The following is a 13,061-nucleotide window of genomic DNA, read 5'->3' on the forward strand; positions in this document are numbered from 1 at the left end:
AACAGAACGGAGACTCTGGAACATCGTAACAGAACGGTGACTCTGGAACAACGTTACAGATCGGAGACTCTGGAACATTGTTACATAACAAATACTCTGGAACATGGTTACAGAACGGTGACTCTGAAACATCTTTTCAGAACAAAGACGCTGGAACATCGTTACAGAACAGAGGTTCTGGAACATCGTAACAGAACACAGACTCTGCAACATCGTTACAGAACAAAGACTCTGGAACATCGTTACAGAACAAAGACTCTGGAACATCGTGACAGAACGGAGACTCTGGAACATCGTTACAGAACGGTGACTCTGAAACATCGTTTCAGAACAAAGACTCTGGAACATCGTAACAGAACGGATACTCTGGAACATCGTTACAGAACGGAGACTCTGGAACATCGTTACAGAACAAAGACTCTGGAACATCGTTACAGAAAGGAAGTTCTGAAACATCGTAACAGAACACAGACTCTGTAACATCGTGACAGAACAGAGACTCTGGAACATCGTGACAGAACGGTGACTCTGGAACATCGTGACAGAACGGTGACTCTGAAACATCGTTTCAGAACAAAGACTCTGGAACATCGTAACAGAACGGATACTCTGGAACATCGTTACAGAACGGAGACTCTGGAACATCGTTACAGAACAAAGACTCTGGAACATCGTTACAGAAAGGAAGTTCTGAAACATCTTAACAGAACACAGACTCTGTAACATCGTGACAGAACGGAGACTCTGGAACATCGTTACAGAACAAAGACGCTGGACATCGTTACAGAACAGAGGTTCTGGAACATTGTAACAGAACACAGACTCTGCAACATCGTTACAGAACAAAGACTCTTGAACATCGTTACAGAACAAAGACTCTGGAACATTGTTACAGAACAAAGACTCTGGAATATCGTTACAGAACAAAGACTCTGGAACATCGTTACAGAATGGAGGCTCTGTAACATCGTGACAGAACGGAGACTCTGGAACATCGTTACAGAACGGAGGCTCTGTAACATTGTAACAGAATGGAGACTTCTGAACATCGTTACAAAACAAAGACTCTGGAACATCATGACAGAATTGAGACTCTGGAACATTGTTACAGAACAAAGACTCTTGAACATCGTTACAGAGCAAAGACTCTGGAATATCGTTACAGAAGAAAGACTCTGTGACATTGTAACAGAGCGGAGACTCTGGAACATCGTTACATAACAAAGACTCTTGAACATCGTAACAGAAGAAAGACTCTGTAACATCGTGACAGAACGGAGACTCTGGAACATCGTTACAGAAGAAAGACTCTGTAACATCGTGACAGAATTGAGACTCTGTAACATCGTGATAGAACGGAGACTCCTGAACATCGTTACAGAACAAAGACTCTGGAACATCATGACAGAATTGAGACTCTGTAACATCGTGATAGAACGGAGACTCTGGAACATCGTTACAGAAGAAAGACTCTGTGACATTGTAACAGAATGGAGACTCTTGAACATCGTTACAAAACAAAGACTCTGGAACATCTTAAAAGAACGGAGACTTTGGAACATCGTAACAGAACGGAGACTCTGGAACATCGTAACAGAACACAGACTCTGCAACATCGTTACAGAACGGAGACTCTGGAACATCGTAACAGAACGGAGACTCTGGAACATCGTTACAGAACAAAGACTCTGGAGCATCGTTTTAGAACAAAGACTGTGGAACATCGTTACAGAACGGAGGCTCTGGAACATCGTTACAGAACGGAGGCTCTGGAACATCGTGACAGAACAAAGACTCCGGAACATCGTTACAAAACAAATACTCTGGAACATCGTTACAGAACGGAGGCTCTGGCACATCTTAACAGAACGGAGATTCTGGAACATCAATTACAGAACAAAGACTGTGGAACATCGTTACAGAACAGAGACTCTGGAACATCGTGACAGAACGGAGGCTGTGGAACATCGTTACAGATCGGAGACTTTGGAACATCGTTAAAGAACAAATACTCTGGAACATCGTTACAGAACAAAGACTCTTGAACATCGTTAAAGAACGGAGACTCTGAAACAGTGTTACAGAACAAAGACTCTGGAACATCGTTATAGAATGGAGACTCTGTAACATCGTAACAGAACGGAGACTCTGGAACATCGTAACAGAACAAAGTCTCTGAAGCATCGTAACAGAACGGATACTCTGAAACATCGTTTCAGAACAAAGACTCTGTAACATTGTTTCAGAACGGAGACTCTGGAACATCGTTACAGAACAGAGGCTCTGGAACATAATTACAGAACAAAGACTCTGGAACATCGTTACGGAACAAAGATTTTGGAACATCGTAACAGACCGGTGACTCTGTAACATCCTGACAGAACGGAGACTCTGGAACATCGTTACAGAACAGAGGCTCTGGAACATAATTAAAGAACAAAGACTCTGGAACATCGTTACGGAACAAAGATTTTGGAACATCGTAACAGACCGGTGACTCTGTAACATCCTGACAGAACGGAGACTCCGGAACATTGTTACAGAACGGAGACTCTGTAACATTGTAACAGAACGGTGACTCTTAAACATCTTTTCAGAACAAAGACGCTGGAACATCGTTACAGAACAGAGGTTCTGGAACATCGTAACAGAACACAGACTCTGCAACATCGTTACAGAACAAAGACTCTTGAACATCGTTACAGAACAAAGACTCTGGAACATCGTTACAGAACAAAGACTCTGGAATATCGTTACAGAACAAAGACTCTGGAACATCGTTACAGAACAAAGACTCTGGAATATCGTTACAGAACAAAGACTCTGGAACATCGTGACAGAACGGAGACTCTGGAACATCGTGACAGAACGGAGACTCTGGAACATCGTTACAGAACGGTGACTCTGAAACATCGTTTCAGAACAAAGACTCTGGAACATCGTAACAGAACGGATACTCTGGAACATCGTTACAGAACGGAGACTCTGGAACATCGTTACAGAACAAAGACTCTGGAACATCGTCACAGAAAGGAAGTTCTGAAACATCGTAACAGAACAAAGACTCTGGAACATCGTAACAGAACGGATACTCTGGAACATCGTTACAGAACGGAGACTCTGGAACATCGTTACAGAACAAAGACTCTGGAACATCGTTACAGAAAGGAAGTTCTGAAACATCGTAACAGAACACAGACTCTGTAACATCGTGACAGAACGGAGACTCTGGAACATCGTTACAGAACAAAGACGCTGGAACATCGTTACAGAACAGAGGTTCTGGAACATCGTAACAGAACACAGACTCTGCAACATCGTTACAGAACAAAGACTCTGGAACATCGTTACGGAACAAAGATTTTGGAACATCGTAACAGACCGGTGACTCTGTAACATCCTGACAGAACGGAGACTCTGGAACATCGTAACAGAACACAGACTCTGCAACATAATTACAGAACAAAGACTCTGGAACATCGTTACGGAACAAAGATTTTGGAACATCGTAACAGACCGGTGACTCTGTAACATCCTGACAGAACGGAGACTCTGGAACATCGTTACAGAACAGAGGCTCTGGAACATAATTACAGAACAAAGACTCTGGAACATCGTTACGGAACAAAGATTTTGGAACATCGTAACAGACCGGTGACTCTGTAACATCCTGACAGAACGGAGACTCCGGAACATTGTTACAGAACGGAGACTCTGTAACATTGTAACAGAACGGTGACTCTTAAACATCTTTTCAGAACAAAGACGCTGGAACATCGTTACAGAACAGAGGTTCTGGAACATCGTAACAGAACACAGACTCTGCAACATCGTTACAGAACAAAGACTCTTGAACATCGTTACAGAACAAAGACTCTGGAACATCGTTACAGAACAAAGACTCTGGAATATCGTTACAGAACAAAGACTCTGGAACATCGTTACAGAACAAAGACTCTGGAATATCGTTACAGAACAAAGACTCTGGAACATCGTGACAGAACGGAGACTCTGGAACATCGTGACAGAACGGAGACTCTGGAACATCGTTACAGAACGGTGACTCTGAAACATCGTTTCAGAACAAAGACTCTGGAACATCGTAACAGAACGGATACTCTGGAACATCGTTACAGAACGGAGACTCTGGAACATCGTTACAGAACAAAGACTCTGGAACATCGTCACAGAAAGGAAGTTCTGAAACATCGTAACAGAACAAAGACTCTGGAACATCGTAACAGAACGGATACTCTGGAACATCGTTACAGAACGGAGACTCTGGAACATCGTTACAGAACAAAGACTCTGGAACATCGTTACAGAAAGGAAGTTCTGAAACATCGTAACAGAACACAGACTCTGTAACATCGTGACAGAACGGAGACTCTGGAACATCGTTACAGAACAAAGACGCTGGAACATCGTTACAGAACAGAGGTTCTGGAACATCGTAACAGAACACAGACTCTGCAACATCGTTACAGAACAAAGACCCTTGAACATCGTTACAGAACAAAGACTCTGGAACATCGTTACAGAACAAAGACTCTGGAATATCGTTACAGAACAAAGACTCTGGAACATCGTTACAGAACGGAGGCTCTGTAACATCGTGACAGAACGGAGACTCTGGAACATCGTTACAGAACGGAGGCTCTGTAACATTGTAACAGAATGGAGACTTCTGAACATCGTTACAGAACAAAGACTCTGGAACATCATGACAGAATTGAGACTCTGGAACATTGTTACAGAACAAAGACTCTTGAACATCGTTACAGAGCAAAGACTCTGGAACATCGTTACAGAAGAAAGACTCTGTGACATTGTAACAGAGCGGAGACTCTGGAACATCGTTACAGAACAAAGACTCTTGAACATCGTAACAGAAGAAAGACTCTGTGACATTGTAACAGAGCGGAGACTCTGTAACATCGTGACAGAACGGAGACTCTGGAACATCGTTACAGAAGATAGACTCTGTAACATCGTGACAGAATTGAGACTCTGTAACATCGTGATAGAACGGAGACTCCTGAACATCGTTACAGAACAAAGACTCTGGAACATCATGACAGAATTGAGACTCTGTAACATCGTGATAGAACGGAGACTCTGGAACATCGTTACAGAAGAAAGACTCTGTGACATTGTAACAGAGCGGAGACTCTGGAACATTGTAACAGAATGGAGACTCTTGAACATCGTTACAGAACAAAGACCCTGGAACATCATTACAGAAGAAAGACTCTGTGACATTGTAACAGAGCGGAGACTCTGGAACATTGTAACAGAATGGAGACTCTGGAACATGGCCCTTGGCAACGGTGGCCGTGTCCCCTAGGCCCGGCAGTGCTCTCTCCGCGTGGGTGTTTGTGTGTGTGTGTGTGTGGGGGGGGGGGGGGGGGTCACATTACACTTGAGCCGGGGGTGTCTGTGTCCCTGTGGGGTGGGTTCTGGTCCTTGCCCCTGAGCACTGGGCCCAGTCAAATTTCCAAATGTGGCCGAGCCTGGTCGGGCCATGTTTACAACACCCCTCGTGGTTCCCCCTTTTCCCTGGGGTGCTCCCTTCCTGGGCGGGGTCGGCTGGCCCCTGCCTTGCTCCTCCCTGGACCAACCGTGGGCCGGGTGCGTGGCTGCCTGGAGTGCGGAGCGGGTCTCCCTTGGGGGTTCCTGGCTCGTACCTGGGGTTGGGGCGGGGGGGATGCCCGGAAGTCCTGGGGGGTGATGGGCTGCTTGTCTGGGGCTGTGGGCGCCCTTCTCGGGAGGGGCCCTGCGTTGGGCTCTCCCGGCGCGACGGGGGGGCCGCTCTCCTGGTTGGGCTGGGGCGGCGATCCCTTTCCCTCCTTGGCTCCCTGCTCTCTGGCTCTGGGGGCCTCGCGGTGGTCCTGCTGGCCCTGGCCTGGGTGGCGGACTGGGTCGCCCGGGGGGCGGTTGTTCCCTGCCGGTTCCCGTGTGGCGCTGTGGGGTTCCGGCTGCCGCTGCTGCTGCGGTGGGGGTCTTGGTGTGGGGATGGCTGGGCACTCTCCCTCCTTCTTTTCACATTCCACCATCCATTTTAGAAGAACATAAACACTCACCTGAGCACAGGTGTTAGCTCACCTTTGCACTAATAGTTTGCATGATTGAATGAATTAAATATTTCACACTAGTTGGTTTAAAGGCATAGGTATGCGTTCGTGAACACTATCTGTTTTGTGTACATGTTGACATGTGGACATTTCTGCAGCTAGCAGGTGTGTTTATAACATTTGAGTGTGTGTGTGAACAGGCCCCGCCCTTTTTGTACTACATTTGAACCTTACCGTAATGATAAACATCCAGTAAACTTGCTGCTCTATGCTGCTTCATGGTCTTACCCCCCCTCCCATAATCACCCTCTTAACCCCCCTCTCTCTAACATCCCTCTCTCTTCTTCCCTCCTTTCCTTTTCCGTCCGGTCCAACACCAAAGATTTTCAAATATGATTGAAATTAATAAAGTTTAGCCTCAATTACAAAAGGGGTTTATTCAGACATACCTCTGGTTTGTCTGAAGATTAATAACCCCTCTTGTTAAAGTAAAATATGTCCAACACAAGAGGCCCTCAGCTCTCATTTGTCTGCCCAGCTGTTGGACAAGTTAGTAAGAATAACAGAAAGAAGAAGAAAAGAAAAAAAGACTCTGGAACATCGTTACAGAACGGAGACTCTGGAACATGGTGAGATAACAGAAACTAAAGTAAAGGAACAGCAGCAGAAATGTTCCACATCTTAAAGATCTTTGATCCCATCCTTGCTCTGCATAAATTTGCAAACACATTTAAAGTGTTTTTATGGATGAAGTTCCTTAACCTTGTGGTGGCGGTGGGGGGGCATTTGGGAAAATCATATTTTCCCAGCAGCCCCCGAGGTTTTGTGTTTATGAGAACTATTTGGTCACATTCCTGGTGGAAGCTGTGCCTTGCTGATGAGCCCTCTGTTCTCAGGATGCTTTACGCTGTGGCCATTGTTATAAATAGAACCCCCCACCCCCCTCGGCAGCAGAAAAAGCTTAGTTCAGGTCCGGGGGTGCAGGAGGTGCTGGTCCACTTCCTTAAACTTTGTCTTGTCGTTTCCTCTCGGCAGAGAAAATACGGCGGTGGTCCGAGGCTGTCAGTGTTTGGAAGGGCACACGTTACCGTGGCAACAGCGGCTCTGACACTCAGGTCGTCCCGGACGACACGGCTTTTGAGTTTTGACGCTGCAGCCTGGATGTTCTGTGCATGAATGTGTTCGTTTTTATTCAAACATATGAAGGAAACACCCCCCCCCCCAGGAGTCCCGCCCACATTTACTTCTGTTTTTGTCGACTTCTTCATGTGTGGATGAGGGAAACACACACAGACACACACAGACAAATACACAGACACACACACACAGACAAACACACACACACAGACAAACACACACGCACAGATACACACACACAAAAAGTTACACACAAACACACAAATATACACACAAAGTTACACACACAGACACACAGATACACATCCTTCTAATCCCAAATTTGGTTCTTCTTCGGCTCTCCCGTAATCCTCAGAAGTAAATCAGATCTCAGTCAGATTAAAGTCCAAACTCAGAAGATCATGGAGGAGGAAGAACTGAGCCGTGACCTTTGACGGGTCGGCTGCTGACCCGGATTTCCTCTGAAGGATGTCTTGGTTCTGCCTGAACACGGAAAGCAGAGGATCGGAGGTCGTGGAGGAACTTCTCTTTGTTTCTTACTGGAATGCTTTGCACGCTGCTTGTGGTCACCACGGTGCTGAGTGCAAGTACACAAGCACCATTTGGATTGCGGTGTGTCACAGCAGGAAGTGATGTCACCACCCCCTGAAAGCACATCTGCTTTCTGCAGCCGCCGAACGCTGCTCCTCAGCCTCTGGCACCGGTTCTGGAAGTCTCCTTCATGCCGGAGAACCGGGTCGTCTCTAACGAGGATGTGAGGTCACTTCCTCCTGTGGCTTCACGCCTCTGCCCCCCTCAGAATGAGCCCGGCCACTGTTACCCCCCAGTTTAGATCATATGACAAGTTGGGTCTCAACTGTTGCAGTTGTTGTCGGGAATACGGTCTGTTCGGGGGGTGGGGGCCTGGTTTCCTCTCCGGACCCCCAAACAATGGTGTCAGCCTTCTGGAGACTCAACACAGGAAGCAAGACGCAGGAAAACAGAGTCCTCGCCGCGGAACAGTGACGGAACAGAAACGGTTCTGCTGGTTCCAAACCAGAAAATCTCTGCTCTCTGATCAGCTGTGGGGGGGGGGGGGGGGGGGGGGGGGGCGGGCATCATACAGAACCACCTCAGCAGTTCCTCACTAAACCGCCGTCATGTAGCTCCGTCTGGAGACGTGTCCCAGGATGGACCTCCATCTGTGCCACGACTGGACAGACCAGAATGTCTGGACCCTCCTGACTGAGCCGAGGAACACGTGTAGAGTCCACAGGTGGCGTGTCAAAGGGCGTTTCGTCACACCAACTGACTGCTCATCAAACGAAGCCTGACCCCCCCAAACGGTGAGCATAAACCCCACCAGGTCTGTCGTCGTGCAGGTTCTGGCAGACGTCAGCCTCACTGCCTTCAGCAGGTTGAAGATCTTCATCGCCATCAAGTCAGAACCGCAGAGGCGTTTTGAGAGTTTCCTGAACTTTAGTCCATGCTCTTCAAGTGGAAAGGTGGTTTCCTGTGGTGACGGTTTCTTCACATGAAAACCTTCGTCCAGCTGTCCTTCCGAGTGGACACGTCTGTCAGCCGGTGAAAAACTGTCAATTCCAGTTTCTCCACAGATCTTTCTGTGGAAGACATTTTTCTCCTCCACCTCCTCAGGATCCAGACCGAAGGGACCCGGTGTCTGAGTGCTAAAAGGTCGCTAGCCTCATAGCTAATAAGGAGAAAGTATTAGCAAACTATCCTGAGTGAAACATTGATTGCTAATCTCATCACCAGGACACAGTTCTCTGGATTCAATGCCAACTGCATTCAACCACTGTTGCATTGCTTCCAGGTCCACTGGAAAGTTTCACAAGCCGGTAATTTATAACAACCGAAGGCAATGAACCTACGAGCCATGCTAAAGCTAACACGCTAACGACCAACCGGTACAGAATCAAAGGTGGGCGGGGCTTCTTTTACCTGTGTGGAAGTGTAGAGAAAGTCTAAGAGGCCATTCAATTGGCTGAAAGCGAGCACACCTGCTTTGATGATGAGTTTGATTGACAGATTCACTAGCCAATGGTGACATTAGTTGACCTGGAGCATAAAGAGAGTCTGAATATTCACCGAGTCTGCTCGGACGTCCAGCAGATGGGGGCGACTCTCTGAACAACGCTGGAGCTGCCATCACCTCAAACCCTCACAGATGCCTCCAGACAAAAATAGGAGATGAAAAATAGTGAAGTGAAGCTGTGAATGACCTCATGGAAGAGGGTTCTAAACATGTCCGCTGCTTCCTGTCTGCAGTCAGAGCTTCCTCACACCCCTGACAGCGTGAAGCAGCTGGAGGTGGGAGCTTCATGATGTGTGGAAGCTTCCGTCATGGCGTCCACGCGTGACCAGCCGTCTTCTGGACGAGTGCAGACGTGTTTGTCTCTGCTGTCTTTAGGCTTTGATATGAAGAAGGACATCGACTCGCTGGTGGCAGAGGAACGCGCCGACATCATTTCCAAATACGACAAGGTCAGCATGAAGCAGACCTTGATGGCGAGCACAGCTGCTGCACGGAGCTCACCTTCTGGTTGTCTCAGGGCAGACAGGGGGGCGTCGACATCGACCCGTGGGAAGATGCAGACTACTCCATCTACAGAGTCACCGACCGCTTCGGCTTCCTGCAGTGAGTTCATGGGGGGGCGAAGGGTTTGAACCACCTGGAGGAGGAGCAACATGTGTGTGTTTCTGCCGCAGTGAGGAGGAGCTGCCCACGCCATCGCCGCTCGAAGAAAAGGTACGGGCAGTTTTCATCACGGCTTTTTGTTCACGCCACACGCGCCGCTGCTGGACGCCGTTCCAAACGTGTTCATAGACTAGCAGCTCCAGACGCGTGTGGGAGGAGCCACCATCTAGGGTTAAAAGCCTCCTCGCTACACGGGAGCGCTGACTGTAGATGTCATTGAGGACACGGATGGCGTTGAGGGATCAGGTGGATTTGTTTGAAAGAGTGGGTAATCCCGTCTCCATGTTTGGGTTCATGACATCATTCAGAGACCATCCCGGTGTGGCGAGCTGCAGAGGAGCGGCGTCTGAATGACGGCGCTGTCAGCGAGGCGTCCGTCTCTGAGACGCCGTTTGACGACCCGCTGTCCCTCGTTAGAGTGAGGAGGAAAACGTAGGATGTGGTTCAGTCTTAGACTCCACCCCCTGATGGCGTCATCAACACGTCGCCCTGAAACCAGACGCCTCTGACGCGACCCGCTGAACTCCTCTGAACTCCTCTGTCCTTCGCAGCAAAAGCAGCAGGAGCTGGAGCGACTGCCCAAATGGCTGAAGATGGTGAAGAAGTGGGACAAGTACAGGAGCAGCGAGAAGGTCTGCTCGCCCCCATGAGGCCCCGCCCCCTGCTTCCGCCACCGACCTCTTGGCTTCTTTTGACCTCACTGACGATCTCAGTGCTGATCTCCTCCTTCCTCCTCCCTCCTCCTGGTGCTGAGGTATCTCCTCCTTCCTCCTCCTCCTCCTGGTGCTGTGGCATCTCCTCATTCCTTCCTCCTCCCTCCTCCTGGTGCTGAGGTATCTCCTCCTTCCTTCCTCCTCCCTCCTCCTGGTGCTGAGGTATCTCCTCCTTCCTCCTCCTCCTCCTGGTGCTGAGGTATCTCCTCCTTCCTCCTCCCTCCTCCTCCTGGTGCTGTGGCATCTCCTCCTTCCTTCCTCCTCCCTCCTCCTGGTGCTGAGGTATCTCCTCCTTCCTTCCTCCTCCCTCCTCCTGGTGCTGAGGTATCTCCTCCTTCCTCCTCCTCCTCCTGGTGCTGAGGTATCTCCTCCTTCCTTCCTCCTCCCTCCTCCTGGTGCTGAGGTATCTCCTCCTTCCTCCTCCCTCCTCCTGGTGCTGAGGTATCTCCTCCTTCCTCCTCCCTCCTCCTGGTGCTGAGGTATCTCCTCCTTCCTTCCTCCTCCCTCCTCCTGGTGCTGAGGTATCTCCTCCTTCCTCCTCCCTCCTCCTGGTGCTGAGGTATCTCCTCCTTCCTCCTCCCTCCTCCTGGTGCTGAGGTATCTCCTCCTTCCTTCCTCCTCCCTCCTCCTGGTGCTGAGGTATCTCCTCCTTCCTCCTCCCTCCTCCTCCTGGTGCTGAGGTATCTCCTCCTTCCTTCCTCCTCCTCCTCCTGGTGCTGAGGTATCTCCTCCTTCCTCCTCCCTCCTCCTCCTGGTGCTGAGGTATCTCCTCCTTCCTCCTCCCTCCTCCTGGTGCTGAGGTATCTCCTCCTTCCTCCTCCCTCCTCCTCCTGGTGCTGTGGCATCTCCTCCTTCCTTCCTCCTCCCTCCTCCTGGTGCTGAGGTATCTCCTCCTTCCTCCTCCTCCCTCCTCCTGGTGCTGAGGTATCTCCTCCTTCCTCCTCCCTCCTCCTGGTGCTGAGGTATCTCCTCCTTCCTCCTCCCTCCTCCTGGTGCTGAGGTATCTCCTCCTTCCTCCTCCCTCCTCCTGGTGCTGAGGTATCTCCTCCTTCCTCCTCCCTCCTCCTCCTGGTGCTGTGGCATCTCCTCCTTCCTTCCTCCTCCCTCCTCCTGGTGCTGAGGTATCTCCTCCTTCCTCCTCCCTCCTCCTGGTGCTGAGGTATCTCCTCCTTCCTCCTCCTCCTCCTCCTGGTGCTGTGGTATCTCCTCCTTCCTTCCTCCTCCCTCCTCCTGGTGCTGAGGTATCTCCTCCTTCCTTCCTCCTCCCTCCTCCTGGTGCTGAGGTATCTCCTCCTTCCTTCCTCCTCCCTCCTCCTCCTGGTGCTGAGGTATCTCCTCCTTCCTCCTCCCTCCTCCTCCTGGTGCTGTGGCATCTCCTCCTTCCTTCCTCCTCCCTCCTCCTGGTGCTGAGGTATCTCCTCCTTCCTCCTCCCTCCTCCTCCTGGTGCTGAGGCATCTCCTCCTTCCTTCCTCCTCCCTCCTCCTCCTGGTGCTGAGGTATCTCCTCCTTCCTCCTCCCTCCTCCTGGTGCTGAGGTATCTCCTCCTTCCTCCTCCCTCCTCCTGGTGCTGAGGTATCTCCTCCTTCCTTCCTCCTCCCTCCTCCTGGTGCTGAGGTATCTCCTCCTTCCTTCCTCCTCCCTCCTCCTGGTGCTGAGGTATCTCCTCCTTCCTCCTCCCTCCTCCTGGTGCTGAGGTATCTCCTCCTTCCTCCTCCCTCCTCCTGGTGCTGAGGTATCTCCTCCTTCCTCCTCCCTCCTCCTGGTGCTGAGGTATCTCCTCCTTCCTTCCTCCTCCCTCCTCCTGGTGCTGAGGTATCTCCTCCTTCCTTCCTCCTCCCTCCTCCTGGTGCTGAGGTATCTCCTCCTTCCTTCCTCCTCCCTCCTCCTCCTGGTGCTGAGGTATCTCCTCCTTCCTCCTCCCTCCTCCTCCTGGTGCTGAGGTATCTCCTCCTTCCTCCTCTCCTCCTCCTGGTGCTGAGGTATCTCCTCCTTCCTTCCTCCTCCCTCCTCCTCCTGGTGCTGAGGTATCTCCTCCTTCCTCCTCCCTCCTCCTCCTGGTGCTGTGGCATCTCCTCCTTCCTCCTCCCTCCTCCTCCTGGTGCTGTGGCATCTCCTCCTTCCTTCCTCCTCCCTCCTCCTCCTCCTGGTGCTGAGGTATCTCCTCCTTCCTTCCTCCTCCCTCCTCCTGGTGCTGTGGCATCTCCTCCTTCCTTCCTCCTCCCTCCTCCTGGTGCTGAGGTATCTCCTCCTTCCTCCTCCCTCCTCCTGGTGCTGAGGTATCTCCTCCTTCCTTCCTCCTCCCTCCTCCTGGTGCTGAGGTATCTCCTCCTTCCTCCTCCTCCTCCTGTGCTGATATCTCCTCCTCCTCCCTCCTCCTCCTGGTGCTGTGGCATCTCCTCCTTCCTTCCTCCCTTCCTCCTCTCCTCCTCCTCCTGGTG

The 13,061-nt window shown here is 50.4% G+C and overlaps 1 protein-coding gene across 8 annotated transcripts in view; it reads left to right on the forward strand.

Annotated features, from left to right (window-relative positions):
* LOC111947557 (USP6 N-terminal-like protein) overlaps positions 1-10,712 on the forward strand; it is a 31,116-nt gene extending 20,404 nt beyond the window's left edge. The window contains exons 1-6 of one of the 8 annotated variants that reach the window (XM_023956186.1): positions 8,304-8,536; positions 9,480-9,521; positions 9,622-9,695; positions 9,764-9,849; positions 9,921-9,960; positions 10,461-10,712. In XM_023956186.1, coding sequence (XP_023811954.1) covers positions 9,630-9,695; positions 9,764-9,849; positions 9,921-9,960; positions 10,461-10,559 — 291 coding nt within the window. In that variant the 5' untranslated portion in view covers positions 8,304-8,536; positions 9,480-9,521; positions 9,622-9,629 and the 3' untranslated portion in view covers positions 10,560-10,712. Of the gene's footprint in view, positions 1-8,303; positions 8,537-9,479; positions 9,696-9,763; positions 9,850-9,920; positions 9,961-10,460 lie in introns of those variants that run through there. The other 7 variants (XM_023956185.1, XM_023956184.1, XM_023956180.1 and 4 more) reach the window with 7 other exon arrangements.
* Positions 10,713-13,061: the final 2,349 nt, after the last annotated feature.

Source organism: Oryzias latipes, chromosome 6 (assembly GCF_002234675.1).
Source record: "Oryzias latipes chromosome 6, ASM223467v1".
Classification (NCBI taxonomy): domain Eukaryota; kingdom Metazoa; phylum Chordata; class Actinopteri; order Beloniformes; family Adrianichthyidae; genus Oryzias; species Oryzias latipes.